Source organism: Dermacentor andersoni, chromosome 4, assembly GCF_023375885.2.
Source record: "Dermacentor andersoni chromosome 4, qqDerAnde1_hic_scaffold, whole genome shotgun sequence".
NCBI classification, from domain to species: domain Eukaryota; kingdom Metazoa; phylum Arthropoda; class Arachnida; order Ixodida; family Ixodidae; genus Dermacentor; species Dermacentor andersoni.
Genome location: NC_092817.1, coordinates 111,184,856 through 111,198,696, shown reverse-complemented (window position 1 = coordinate 111,198,696; position 13,841 = coordinate 111,184,856). Strand labels below are relative to the sequence as shown.

Below are 13,841 nucleotides of genomic sequence, written 5' to 3'. Positions count from 1 at the left end.
AAGTACATGTACTGACCTTTTCTTCTTTGTGATGTATGCAACCTCCTCTCTGTACGATATTGTAATGCATGTTAAGAAAATCCAAATACAGTAAAAGCTCAATAATTCTGATTTCATGGGACTGAAAGAAGTGTCCAAATTAACCGAATGTCGAATTATCGAGGGTATCAAGAAAACAATAAACAAATCCTTACTATGTCAACACTCTTTTGTTGACTGAATGAATGAGCCAATCATGTTTCTATACTGCACAATAGCACTGCAGAAGGTGCAATTCTCGTCATTTCCTGGATGATTAGCACTCGCAGCAGCGAAGGCTGTGCTACTTCCTTCACAGCACGGCCGCGGCGCGCATCATCTGGGACAGGCTTTTTGCTACCGCACGCACACCCCGATTAGGTAATTTTTCGCCAGTGAGCCGGTTGCTGTCCATCGTGATGTAGCCGGTGCTCTTCGTCCTCGAAAGCTTGTCAAAACGAAACTACTGCTTGCCGCAACCACTGCGGCCGAAGCCGCGGCCGCTGTCAATGCGACCTTGTGGTGCTGCAGGTGCGTGACAGACACACGCACTGAGTCAAAACTAAACTACTGTTTAATTCAATTGCGAACGAAACTGCAGTCGCTATCGACGCGATCAAAGATGACAACTACGCAGTCACGAAGGCACGCAGCCAATGCGGTGCTTTGTGCAGCGGTAACGCAAGAATAAAGGCTTTAAAGGCAAAAACAGGCACAAAGCGTTCTGGCGTTGCTGTCATTCACGTGCAATTTCCAGTGATCACTGTGGCGATGCGGACTAGCAATGCGCTAACGCCATTTATTCTCTTTTGCGTTGCACATTTGTGACGCTTCAGCACTCGCCAAGCGCCAAGAGTTGTTCGAATTAACCGATGTGCGGCCAAATATGTTCGAATTAATGAGAGTTTCATTGCATTAGGCAATGCTTACTCCTGCTGGGACCAAAGGACAAGGGTCGAATTATCGAGGTTTTACTGATCCTGAGACTTTCCTTGTCTAAGTAGGCTATGTTTATTTAGATAAAATGCACAGTGTTATAAGACCTCTTATTCACAATTGTTTGGCCAAATTTGTATGCTACCGTATTTGTACGATTCTAACACACCCCTGAATCTATCGTGCAGCCAATTTTTGCAGGCTTAATATAAGAAAGTAAAAGTGCACCTGAATGTAACACGCTTTCAACTTATAAAAGAAAAATAAGCATGTGTCCACATGCACGAATAAAAAAAATTCGACATGTAGAATTTTACCTTTTACAAAAGAGAAACTTTTTTTTTTTTTTTTTACATGAGCTTTCATAATGGAGGTGGTGCATCGTCGCCGCCATTTGCGCTCAATTGGCCACAGTTACTGAGCACACAAGGTGGTATTCTCATGCAATCACTTTTAGAGCTAGTCTACGCTCGTTACAACGAACCCGCATCCAACAGACTTTCGGATATAACGGACCATATTTCAACCTTAGTTTGGTCTGCCTATTTCATTAATGCAATGAAGTTCGCTTTTAACGGACCACGCTACAGCGAACTATCAGCTACAGCAGACGAAATTAGCGACAATATTTGTCAAAATTGGGCTTATAAAATGGACTTTTGTCGTGTCGACACGGGCTGGCCACTGACTTGCGAGGGTCAGCCGACAATCACGGCTCTATATCTTGCGCACGAAGGAGGGAGGAAAGTGGGGCGGAAGTGTGCCGTCTTTCGCGCACGAGGCACACGTGGGAGGCGAAGGCTAAAAGGGGAGGGTGCTACTCCAGTGGCTGCTGTTAATGGCGCGGCCACGCAGGCGCCATATCTTGAAAGCAATCTGCAATGTGGACATGTGCGCGCCCACATGGGCACCGTATCTTCAAAGCGACCTGCAATGTGGACAGAGTGCACCCAGTGCCGGTAGCTACGTATGTGCTGTGCTTTCAAAGTTTAGCTTGCGTTGAAGCGAGAGACAGCACGAAGGTCAATTCGCTCGCTGCTGCTGCCATGCTTATCTTGCTTGATTTGATGTCTTAATTGATGCTTTTGGGTGAAACTGGGACTTTTTTTTATTGTTTTTTACTTTGGACGTTTGTCACTCACTCTTGCAATAAAGTTGTTAGACATCGTGACGAAAGTTCCAGAAGTGAGGCGTCTTGCATATTACGGACTTCGGATATTAGGATGTATTTTGTCGGATTATCAGGGTCCATTTTAACGAGAGTCAACCGTACTACTATCACAAGATCTTATGTGACTGCATCATCTTTGTCAAAACATGCAGCCGAGAACGTTCCCAGCACTCTGTGCAGACAGCGAACTTGGCACTGCGCCAGAAACGCTGGTGGCCGTGTATGCTGATGCATCCGGGGCCGAGTAGGGTGAAATCTTACAAAAGCAATAGTACTGTCGAACCTGGATACATCGAACTCAAAAGGGATTGTGAAATAGTTTGGTATATCAATAATTCGATATACATGTATAAAGTAAAAATGCTATACAAAAGATTTCAAGGGGGTATTACAGCTGTTCATTGTACACAATAATTCGTTATATCTGGGTTCAACTGTATCTCTGAAAGTAATTGTAATCGAGCACAAAATTAACCCAGTGCAACCTTCAAGTACCTAGAACACTGTACTTCAAAAAAACATGCTCTGCCACCATCTGGTGATGGTGATGACATGATGACACTGCATCTGACGTCTCTGACGGTAGACTGTTGCCAACGTTGCCAGAGCAGTTTACAGATTTACCAGGCAATTTAAAGACCTATTTTTCGGGGAAAAGGTGCACATTAAATTTGGGTGAATGCAGTAATCTTTTTTTTGTTCAAGATGATTGAACATTTTACAATTTAAATATATTTGATTTGGATAATCTTGGTACATCTTGTTTATTTTATGTGAAGCAGTCACATTTATATTTGTTTCCATCGTACAGCAGCACAACATCCAGGCACCTACATGCTTGATGTGTTTGTAGCTTGGTATTTCAGATTGCCTTGAAATTTCAAGCCTTCTTACACCACTTTTTGTATTCAGTTTTGTGTAAACCAATATTCATGCCGTAAGTAAAGTTGCAGTTTCTTTTTTGAAGACTTCATTCCTCTGTTGAAGACTTAAATAATCTCCATTGTGTGTCGTTGATGACGGCAGCATTCGCAGTCAGTGTAAGAGAATAGACAAATGGGACGGACGGACAAGGCAAACACAATTTCAAGCTCTTAATTGCTCTCACAGCAAAATTGGTTTAATAAATATCAGTAATGGGGACAGTTAGAAGAGCTTTGAATTGGGCTAATTGGTCTGTATTCATTTTTCTTGCGCTAAGTACTGTAAGACGCAACGGGGACGAAACGGACACTGGATATGAAGCAGACATGAAGTGACACAGGCGAGCGCTTCGAGATGAATGGGAACAGTGTTTACTAAACACTCTTTAGTTCTACAGTTTTATGTATGTCAATGCAGCCATGCAGTCTTACCCCCATATTCAAGAAGGCAACTTAAGTTGAAGCCCACGCTTGACTTCATTTAGATGACGCCTGTCGTGAACGCGCCCGCGGAAACGCAATGAGCGCCCTGGGCACGTTCAGGCCAGATGTCAGTCAGACCAAGTTAAGCACGGGCTTCAACTTAAGTTCCGCTTTTGAATACGGCGGTTAGTGTCTCTTAAATCACAGGCACCGTGTTGCAGCTCATACTGAATACAACTGTACATCTGCGCACTCTTCCTATCTTTGTCTTCATTGGCTTATGCTAGTTCAACAAAATGCCGCTGACTTCTTGCAGGCTTGCGGCTGCTCGGCTTCAAGCCGCTGAGCTACCTGGAGAAGCAGCCACACGTGCGGCCATGCCACTTTCTGTACCCAGATGAGGGCTCCGTGCGGGGAAGCACACGCCTCTTTGCTGCCCTGCTACAGAGCTGCCTGCGCCATCGTGTGGCCCCCGTGTGCTACTGGATATCGCGCGCTGCCCAGGCTCCCAAGCTGGTCTACCTTTTGGCACAGGTGTGGAGGTGTTGTTGAAATGCTTACTTAAATTAAGCAATTTTTGCTCCTCATGAAACCACACTTCCATTTCACTGTCAGTGTTGATCAAGCTGTTGACTGTTAGGATGCAATGAAGTCCACCCACACTGTAGTGGCGCCAACATGCCCCACTGTCCATCAAAGGATTAATCACAAGGATAGCTGAGAGAGAGAGGGATAATTGATTTGATGGAAGGTAGAGAGGTCGGCCTGAGCTAGCTTGCTCCCTGCTGATCTGCTCAGGGGGAGGAGGAATGGGGACATAAAGGCTGGATGAGAGGTGATGATGACATGGGAGAGGGATGTACAATGATAAAGGAAAGTTCAGCATTCTCATGGTTACTAACCAAGTGTCATCCACCATCACAAGTGTCATTCACCTTCCACAGCATGGCTGAAGTCACAAATCCAATTGAAACTTCACAAAAACTTGCAGCAGAGAAGCTTGTGTGTGGATTTCTCCTGTGTGAGCAGCACAGGTGCCAAGAAAGGTTTATACATTATGTAAAGAGCAGCAATAAGCGGCTCCAACACAGCAAGGACATCCACGGTGCTTTTAGCTGCCGCAGTCTGGAGACCATAGACAATCAGGCACATTGATTCTAGTAGGTGCTCCAGCATTTTCTGAAAGCTTTCCTTTTCGTTCTTTTTGGCTCCTTGCTTGCCTATAGGGTCATCAGTTTTACTAGCGCTAACATCCACTCCTTGATGTAGAGGAACACTAGGTGTCATGCCCATGAGTCTATAAGGCAGCAAAGCCCACTCCATGTCTGTGCCAGACATGGAGTGGGCTCCGTGCTCCCCCTGTGCTCTCAGCGACCCTGAATTTGCAGTAAGTGTGGTTACCCTCTTCGATGCTGACACAGGCAGAAGTAGTTATGGCACTTGCAGCCCGCAGTGCAGTTCTTCTGAAGTCGCTAAGTGGTGCTTCTTATGTGAGCATTGTTTGTCTCGGCGAACAGATCGAGCAGTCTTTCTGTGGGAACGTTTGTCTCTTGCCATTTGTCGGAGAATACGAGCTTCCTGTTGCATCTTAGGGCAATCCTTCGACGTTGCTTCATGAGAACCAAAACAGTTAGAACATTTCAATGAAGGTGCATCATAGTCGGTAGTAACGTGCTGTCCACCATAATGCTGGTAAGTCACTTGATTTCCGATTTCTACACACAGCACTTATGTGGTGTATCTTGAGACACTTCCGACACTACAGAGGCCTTGAAATGAATGGTCGGATGCAATGTATCACGTATACGCCATTTTAACAGCTGCTGGCAAAGTCGACAAAGCAAATACTAACTTGGTGGACTGAGAGTTCCCAAGCGGTGAACCTCAAGTATCTGCACCCATGAATTCAGCAGATTCTTGAGGCCCACATACTTGATTTCAAGGTCAACATAGGAAATTACACCAGTCATTGACTCCTTCTCAAAAGTAATAAAGGAACAAACAGGAAAATTGCACCTAATGTCGGAATAGTCTTTTAACTTCTCCAGTATACCTGGTTGAATTTTTTGCATCTACTATTAGGATGTTCTTTCAGTGAATTTCATTGATTTGCCCAGGGGCCACACTTTCAAAATATTCTGTTAAAAATTGCTTGCTTAGAGTGTTCAGGTTGTGTGATACCAAAAGCGGTACGTAAGAGACCATAAAAAATTGCTGCTCACTCTGGTTAGATGAAGTCTACTCATTCGACATCTGGCACACCTTAATACAGCAACCCGTGGCTATGGTGCACTCATTGGCAGAGTCTATGGCTTCCAGCATTGAGCTAGCCCTCCCAGGAACGTAGCTAGTCCGAGCTACCAAAAGCACATTGTCCAAATGTGAGCGACGAAGTAGACGGCTAACCTTGTTCAGGTGGTCGTGCGAGCGTTTTCTCGCTCACCCTTGATGAAAGTGCATTCACGAAACTGGCACAACCATGAAATGCCGCATTACAGCGAGAGGCCCAGAGCACCGGTGAGGCCTAGGCACCTCTTTCTCTTATTCCAGAGTTTATAGTAGGCAGGGCACCAGCATGAAGGGATGGCGTATGCCATGCCTGCCAAAAAGTCACAAGTTTGTGACTTTTTGTTATTTGTGAGTTTGTCATTTGTGACTTCCTTCAGTCACAAATGACTGAAGGAAATCATTAAACAAAGATTCATTTGTGCTCCATGGAATTGGGCGATCACTATTAAATAGAGCCAAAGCATGCAGAATACACTTTAGAGATGCGTTGCTAAATGTGACCCAGGCAAGGAAACTTGGAAAAGGGAAGATTGCTTTGTGGCTGTAATTCTCGTTACTAATGTGCGTAATCATCTGTTTCTTTCCGAGTAAATATATGCTAGGATTTTCACAAGGGTAATGTGCCAGTCTAGCATGATTTTCTCACATTTGCGTGCAGGAGGAGGAACGCGACACACACGGTCTGCAGATGGTTCCACCAGGATTTCATGTGGTACAGCTGCCTTTCAGCGATGACCGCCGTAGGCTACAAGCACTCGAGGAGGGCACAACCAAGGCTTCCCCTGCACTGGTTGCCTTGGCCAAAGAGATGGCAGAAAAGCTGCGTTTCGCTTATCATCCAGACAAGTTCGAAAATCCAGGTGTGGCATACCATGCTTTCTTGGTACTTTTTAATTTATAATATTGTCACATGGTAGTGATGGTGAAGAAAGCAGCCAAACTGGGAAAGACGAAACTAGCGTTTTATTGGGCGAACTTGTGCCCTCAAAAACAGGCTACACTCAAAGAACGGCGACAGCGGCGAACACAATCAGTGATCGTCGAAAATCTGATCAGCGGGTCAAGCGTGTCGGCTTTTATAGATCAGTCATCGAATGTTCCAGAGTAATCGCTGGGACTCGCATGCCTTCCGCAAAGTTCTACGCCATTCGCGTCGCGCATACATGCAATCAGATTACACAAGGTTCGGCGACAGCAGACAGCAGATAGAAGCATCGATAACATTCTAGAAATTTCCGATACATGTAGACGCGTCCTGCGCTGAGCGATAACATTTCGTGGACGGTAAAAGCGCTCACCCGTAAAAGATAAACGAGTTCACGTGTAAATATGAATGCTGAAGGCCAGTGAATTTGTGCAGCTGAGGCCACATATCCAGACGTAGATCTGGCCATTGTACTATTTCGAGCAGTTGCCTCCCTTCCCCTGCCTCTTGCATTTCCCTGGACCTGCAGAACTTTCCATGCATATGTGAGCGTGTTTTTCCATGGACATTGAGAGCTTGTCCTTCCCCACAGTTGCCTGCTTATTAGGCTCGCTACATTTGGCAGTGCGAAATTGGACGGAAAATAATGTTGCGTTATATTTGAAACACTACAGTCGCCAACCAATAATTCAGACATGACGGGAACTGCCAGAAAGTCAGAATAATTGGAAGTTTAAAATATCAGATTTGCGAGAAAATAAGTGACTTTATTTCACAAGTGGCCAGAAAAGCTTGTCAACATGTTACTGTGCACACGTATCCACTTGCCTGTATTTTAACCATTACCATGCTGTCACTACAAATAAAAGTACTATCTTTGGTAGCATAACAGAAATCAACCATACTGCGATAGCCGAATGATCGCACGATTTCTTCACAGTGATCATTGTCGGGCTCGTCCTTCGCTTAATCACCGCCCTCATCGGTGCAGAAATTGAGGGTGTAGTTCGTGCCAGTTGAAGCTGCTTGATGATAGTGACTGACCAAAATTCATAATAGCTACCAAAGAAGCAGCCCAGGACCATGTCACTATTTCAAACATAAATAAGCAAACCCTAGACGCACTGATCTCGCACGACAAACCGCCCCAAATGCAGCCTTTAGGACTTAGTAACTTGCCTTGGCTTGTCCCGTGCTCTGGGCACAGTCGGCCACTACTGAATTTACTAGTCTTCTCTTGTTTTTGGTTTTTGAGAAGGCGCCGACAACACGGCTGACAACCATGCCAACAACGTATTGAAACAAAAATATCACTCCTTCTGCCCAACTTGGTTGCAAAATTAGCACATGGTCGTGCAGGCAAAGTCTGAATAATGAAACAGCAAACAAATAAGATGTCCAAAATTTTGGTTGTGGAGCTGTCCAAGTAATCGAGCTTGTCGAAATTATCGGTATAAGTATCAGCTGTATAATCCAAGTTCTATTATTCTTCTTCTTTTATTTAATGCATTAGCATTAGAGCACTCATGCGAATGAAAACCCATTTATTGTGTCTTGTTGTGTGGGACAAAAGAGGTGACCTGCCGCAGTGGCTTAGCCGCTGCGGCTACATTTCGATGAGGGCAAAATGCATAAACGCCCATGTCCCATGTATTGGGGCCACGGTAAAGATCCCCTGCTGGTCAAAATTAATTTGGAGTCCCTGTTACGGCATGCCTCATAATCAAATCATGGTTGTGGCACGAAAAACCCCAGAATTCAATTTAATTCAAAAGAGGAGAGAGCTATCGAGAGCACAGGAGGCCAATGCAGGTGAAAGGGTAGGAGTCACCGACGTCACACGAGAAGAAGCACGCAGCAGAGAGGGGAGCACATGGTGCAGTACGGCTGGAGGAGAGAGGAGGAAGCACGCATCATACATCTGCTCCTGACCCAGGAAAGCGCCATGCCACCTTCGCAGAGGCAGTGAAAGAGTAGAGGAGGCGGCGCGCAGCAGGTAGAATGCAGCCCCGCACAGTTGGCGCTCGGCCATCAGCAGGTGCACTTTGCTCCCGGGAAAGTCTAGACACATGTCGCACATTCCGATAGTGGAATTAATGGCTGCATTTGTGTTCTTTGCATTGTATAGTTAGGAGTAACGATGGACATTGTGCCCTTTACGCGTGTTGCAAGCGATCCTGTTCAAGAGCATTGACGAAGGAATGCCAAGGCTACGCAACAAAGACGTGCAGCCGAAATGGACGAGCAAAGGCAGTGCAAGTTGTCAGTGGTAGCAGAGACAAGGCATCGGCAGCCCACAGTCGGAATTGATGAGGAGGGCCAGGAGCATTTGGAAAGAAGCTGAAGCGAGGTGCCAGAAGCGCACTGCGGAGTCTCAGGAAGAATGACAACACTGTTTGCCCATTGATGCCTTTAATCAATGTTCGTCTTATCATTTCGCGCAAATGCAGCAGAACAACGGAAAACTAATGCTAACGCAGTTCTGTCGCATGAATCCCATTAATCGCCCCCCCCCCCCTTTTTTTTTTTAAGTCTTACAGCATTACATTTGTGCATATGTGGTAAAAGCAATTAAATTTCACCATCCCCCTGGAGTTTGTGGCTTCTGTAAGTCAGCTTGTTCAATTGCTCCTTCACCTAACAGGCCCATTCTGTGATTCCTTTTGCAATTAATCTGATGTTCCAGATGTGCTACACTAAGGTCTGAATCCAACTACCAGTTGGTAAGGCACCATCTTCGAACAAAACAGCGCTAAAGATGGAATGTTGGTTTGCCACTCACCATGTCCCGTCTCTTGCACTGTTTCACTCAGAGATGTGCCATAGGTGTTTCTTAGCCATGCTTACAGCATTGTTTAGTTTTTATTTTGTTGTAACCAATTTTGTGTTTCAATACAACATGTGTTCCTAACTTATGTGTTGTTGCCCCTAATATTGTCTACTCCTTAGCACTTTGTTTTAGCCTATATTCTCTTTATTTCAGATATCACTCCAAGACTTGTTCCAAACAGAACTGGGACCCTTTTTTTTTGTGATAGTTATTGTTTGTCTCGAAAGCAGTTTCAAACTTTGTTCTGCTATATTAGTAGGCTGTGTTTATACAAGTGAAATTTCATGCAGCATTTTGAGCCTAACATTGCACATGTGTATGCTTGCCTCTGGTAGAACTGCAAAGCTTTTGGAGCTGTTTGGAAGCCCTGGCTCTCGATCGGGATGATGCGGAACGCCCTGAGGACTACACACGTGAGTCTTACTGCTGTTGCAACTTTAACCATTCCGTGGTTACCAGTAGTGTAGCGGGCATGCGTTGACAAGCATTGTTCTAGCACCAAACCCTACACTACCAAAACTATTTTGGGCATTATTTGTTACACACTGTCAATAGGTAAATCTCCAGTAAGCGTTACAGGATACAGTAAAACCTTGTTAATTCAACCCAACCCTCATTAATTCGGATAATTTAGATTCACCCTCTAGACCTGGCAAGCATTTCTAACATCAAACTTGTTTGTTTGGATGCTTTTGGCTGCACATCGGTTAACTTAAACGACCCTTGGAACACGCCGAGCATGAAGCGCTGTAAATATGCAATGCAAAAGAGCGACATTAGTGTTCAACACAAACTAACCGGCAGAATCTACATCATCGTAGTCACAAGTGGGAATTGTATGAGAACTTGACACGCGCACGACCACTCGATAAAAACACTTCATCGAGCAGCCATGGCACAGAAGTGACAGGAACTTTGGCACGCTGCTGCCTTTAAGTTGCATTTACTGCATGCCTTCGTAAATGTGTGGTCACCATCCATGATCGTGCCGATAGTGACCACGTATTGGTCTGCAGCAATCATGGCAAGTAGTGGTTTTGTTTTGATACAGTGCAAGCCGCCGAGGATGAAGCACAATTCTACCGCGGCTTGCACGCTGGCACTAATCCAACAGCCTGCATAATGATGGGCGAACTGTCTGTTGCCAACCAGCTCACTGGCAAAAATATAATCAGGATGTGCAAGTGATAGTGAAAAGCACATCTTCTCGGATGAAGACACAGGTCTCATGCTGCGGCCACATTGCAAGGGAAGTTGCAAGGCCCTTGCCACTGCGAGCGCTTGTCAGTCGCAAGATGACAATAATTGCAGCTTCTGCGCCAATTTCATGTGAAGTGGAAGTTTCAGCTTTATTCACTAAATAAGAACGTGTTTGATGTAGTAAGCATTTGTTTATTGTTTTCCTAGTACATTTGATCATCTGAAATTCAGTTAATTCAGACATCTTTTCCACTACTATGACATCCGAATGAACAAAGTCTGGATAGTATTTTACATGAAAAAATTTCACGAGTCCTAAATGTCATACAAAATCCTGAATGTCCTCCTTCCGTGCCTTGAATGAGCTAGGTTCATTCATGCATTTCTGGTAAAAATGGCCAAGGACAAGCTCACCTCATGAGCGGTGCTTTGCATTTTCTAGCAATTCCATGGACAAGCCTAGTTTTCTCTCACTGCTTATTAATTCTTTTTGGTAAAAGGCAGCAGGACAAGCCATAGGACAGCACAAGCTGAAGCAAACTTATTCTATCCGAGGAGGTAAAATGTGTTGGGAACTGGGGTCTTTATGAATAATTTGGCCATTTTTGGTCAGAATTCGGGATGATATACGAACATTATAATGAAATGGAACTTAACAAAGTAAATTCCCCTTGAAATCTATTTATTTAAATGTATTTAACACCTCGTTTTAACGAAGTGATTGTTCTACCAATGGATTTAATTAACTAAATTCAGCTCCGTAACCAAAAACACCAGACCGTTGTGTACAAATTCATCGCTTTCCGCAGGGTTTGGAACTTGTTTGCTGCAGCATTTCGAAGCTCTCACATCCCCACATCAAATATGTCGTCAAAAAACACTGGTCTTTCTCACCACTGCGCACCTGCGCACATGTCGCAGTTCATTATTGCACATCTCCACTGACCTCTCCCTCTTACACATGCCTGGCCATGAAAGCCTCGCCAAGTTGCACGACAGTGCGAAAGATTAGTGTATTTACTCCTGCATGGCCCGCCATGCCAGCATGCAGCTGGTTGTGGCTTCCGAGATCTCCCTGGTGCAATCTAAGGGGGTCACGTGCAAGCCTGCGCGAGTCGCACCATACTGCGCGGCTACATGCAGCGGTGTGAAAGATTAGTGCATTAACTTCTTTCTCGACGGTAGACCACGTAAGCAGCTAAACCTGGCCTCGGAGACGACCTGGCGAAATCTTGTGCATCACAACCAGGTCGTGCATTCGCTTCTCCCTGTGGTGCAGGCTGGCAGTTGGGCATGGCCTCTGCAATTGCATTGGCCGGCTGAGGCAAGCCGGCACGGCAAAGATCGTTTGCCTCCTCGATCACACAGAGGAGCACTGTGTTGTGTGCAACGTGCTGCTTGACTGTGACGAGACAAGTGGAAAGCAGACGCAAAATACCATCACAATGGAACGGCAAGCAGCTCTCTCAAGGTTGTAGCATAAGGTGCTAAGTCGTGTGTTGCGCACGCTGAAGGTTCTTTTGTTGTTTCATTCAAATTTCATTGCATGGGTAGCCATGCATTGTTTCCGCAGGCTGCAAGCTGTCTTGTTATTTACGTGTTTACAATTCGGCTCCACCTTCGATTTCGTTGTAACGAGGTTCAAGTGCAGCACAAATTTTTCTTTTGACGGTAACATGTTATGTTAACCCTTTCATTTAGTCTGTTTGGTATATCTACAATAACGCATACTTTGCTACAAGGTCCCAACCACGAGAAGATGAAAGTCAAAGCAGGAGAGGAGATGGAAGCCTTCTTGGAAGCTGCTTTTCCAGATGGCTGCAATGCCACCACTGCGGGATCCAGGAAGCGGGCTGTGAGTGTTGCACATAGTTTATTCTGAGAAGCTGAAGGCCACGACCATGGCTTCTTTGCACGGGCATGTACCACAATTTCTATGACCAACACACACCGTTAGCCCAATTTCTAGGCACCACTTTGTTATGTCGCAGGTGCATTTGTTTGACACTGCCTTGTGCAACCATGAAAAGCATGGCAGCACTCTTAGACACCTGAAATCGCCTATATAAGTGCACTGAACTGCGCTGTGGTGAAGTGTTTGCTCCGACTCATTGGTGCGTAGTTCATGAAGTTGTAAAAGGGTGAAGCTTGAGGCATCTAGAATATTACCGCTCGACCATCTGCTGAAGTATTATTGAAAGAAATGTGTACTTTTAGCAAATACAGATGAACGAAGAGAAAGATATGGTCATAGACTTAGGCACTCACTCAAACAACTTATTTCACTGAGGAATGATGGCTGCCCTTTTGATTTCATTTGCTAGTGAGAGTGGCACACTGTCCAGGTCACCTTGAAATGTGACTGTGCTGAAGGAGCCATAAAAGCAAGAGTGTATGTTGATTCTTCCCCCACCCCCACCTTTAACAAAAAATTATAAATGCCAACAAGCCTGAAATATTTTAAGCGACTGCAAAATTTTGCTAGCTGCTCGGCAAGAACAATGAGCTAAACCAGTCACTCTGGTAGGCATGGTCAGTGCAGACTTTGTTAGTACTTTATAGCTTCGAACATTACAAAGTCCCAACTCTTAAAATCTCCTTGTGTTGTTTTAATGTCGACTGTTTCAAACCCTCATCTTGTAGCAAGCTGGAGATGGGAGCGGGGCGAAGAAAGCTCGCACTGAAAATCAAGGCAGCACTGTGGATGTCCGTGAAGAGGCCAAGCGTGGCAAGGTAATGTTGCTGCTCCCTTGATATTTCTGAGCACATGTTATAAAGCTAAGTGGTCTACTCACGTGGAATGTTCAGTAGGGCAGAAATGTTACCCTGTGCATCAATTTATTTTCCACGCCTTCCGTCGTCTTCAGTTCCCGATGATAACTCAAAACTTTGCTACCTTTGTATCACGCAATACAAAGTAGCTTTGCTGCCGCAAAGAAAACAGATTCCCTTACTTTGCGTAAATCATGTCCTTATCAGGCAGCAGCTGGGACGTAGCAATGAAAGAAAGTTGAGATAACCAGGCAGATCATGGAATGTCTGCCTTGGAGCGTGCGAAGTGCGCAGATTGCTGCTGCCAAAATGTGCGTGAAACAAGCACGTCAGTGATTCAGATTCGCATTAAGG

General features: G+C 45.1%; 1 protein-coding gene across 1 annotated transcript in view; it reads left to right on the top strand.

Annotated features, from left to right (window-relative positions):
- Nucleotides 1-13,841, top strand: part of Irbp (Inverted repeat-binding protein) — a 31,955-nt gene that overhangs the window by 16,100 nt on the left and 2,014 nt on the right. The window contains exons 11-15 of the mRNA XM_050184492.2: nucleotides 3,788-4,005; nucleotides 6,419-6,620; nucleotides 9,851-9,928; nucleotides 12,458-12,570; nucleotides 13,359-13,448. Coding sequence (XP_050040449.1) covers nucleotides 3,788-4,005; nucleotides 6,419-6,620; nucleotides 9,851-9,928; nucleotides 12,458-12,570; nucleotides 13,359-13,448 — 701 coding nt within the window. The remainder of the gene's footprint in view (nucleotides 1-3,787; nucleotides 4,006-6,418; nucleotides 6,621-9,850; nucleotides 9,929-12,457; nucleotides 12,571-13,358; nucleotides 13,449-13,841) is intronic.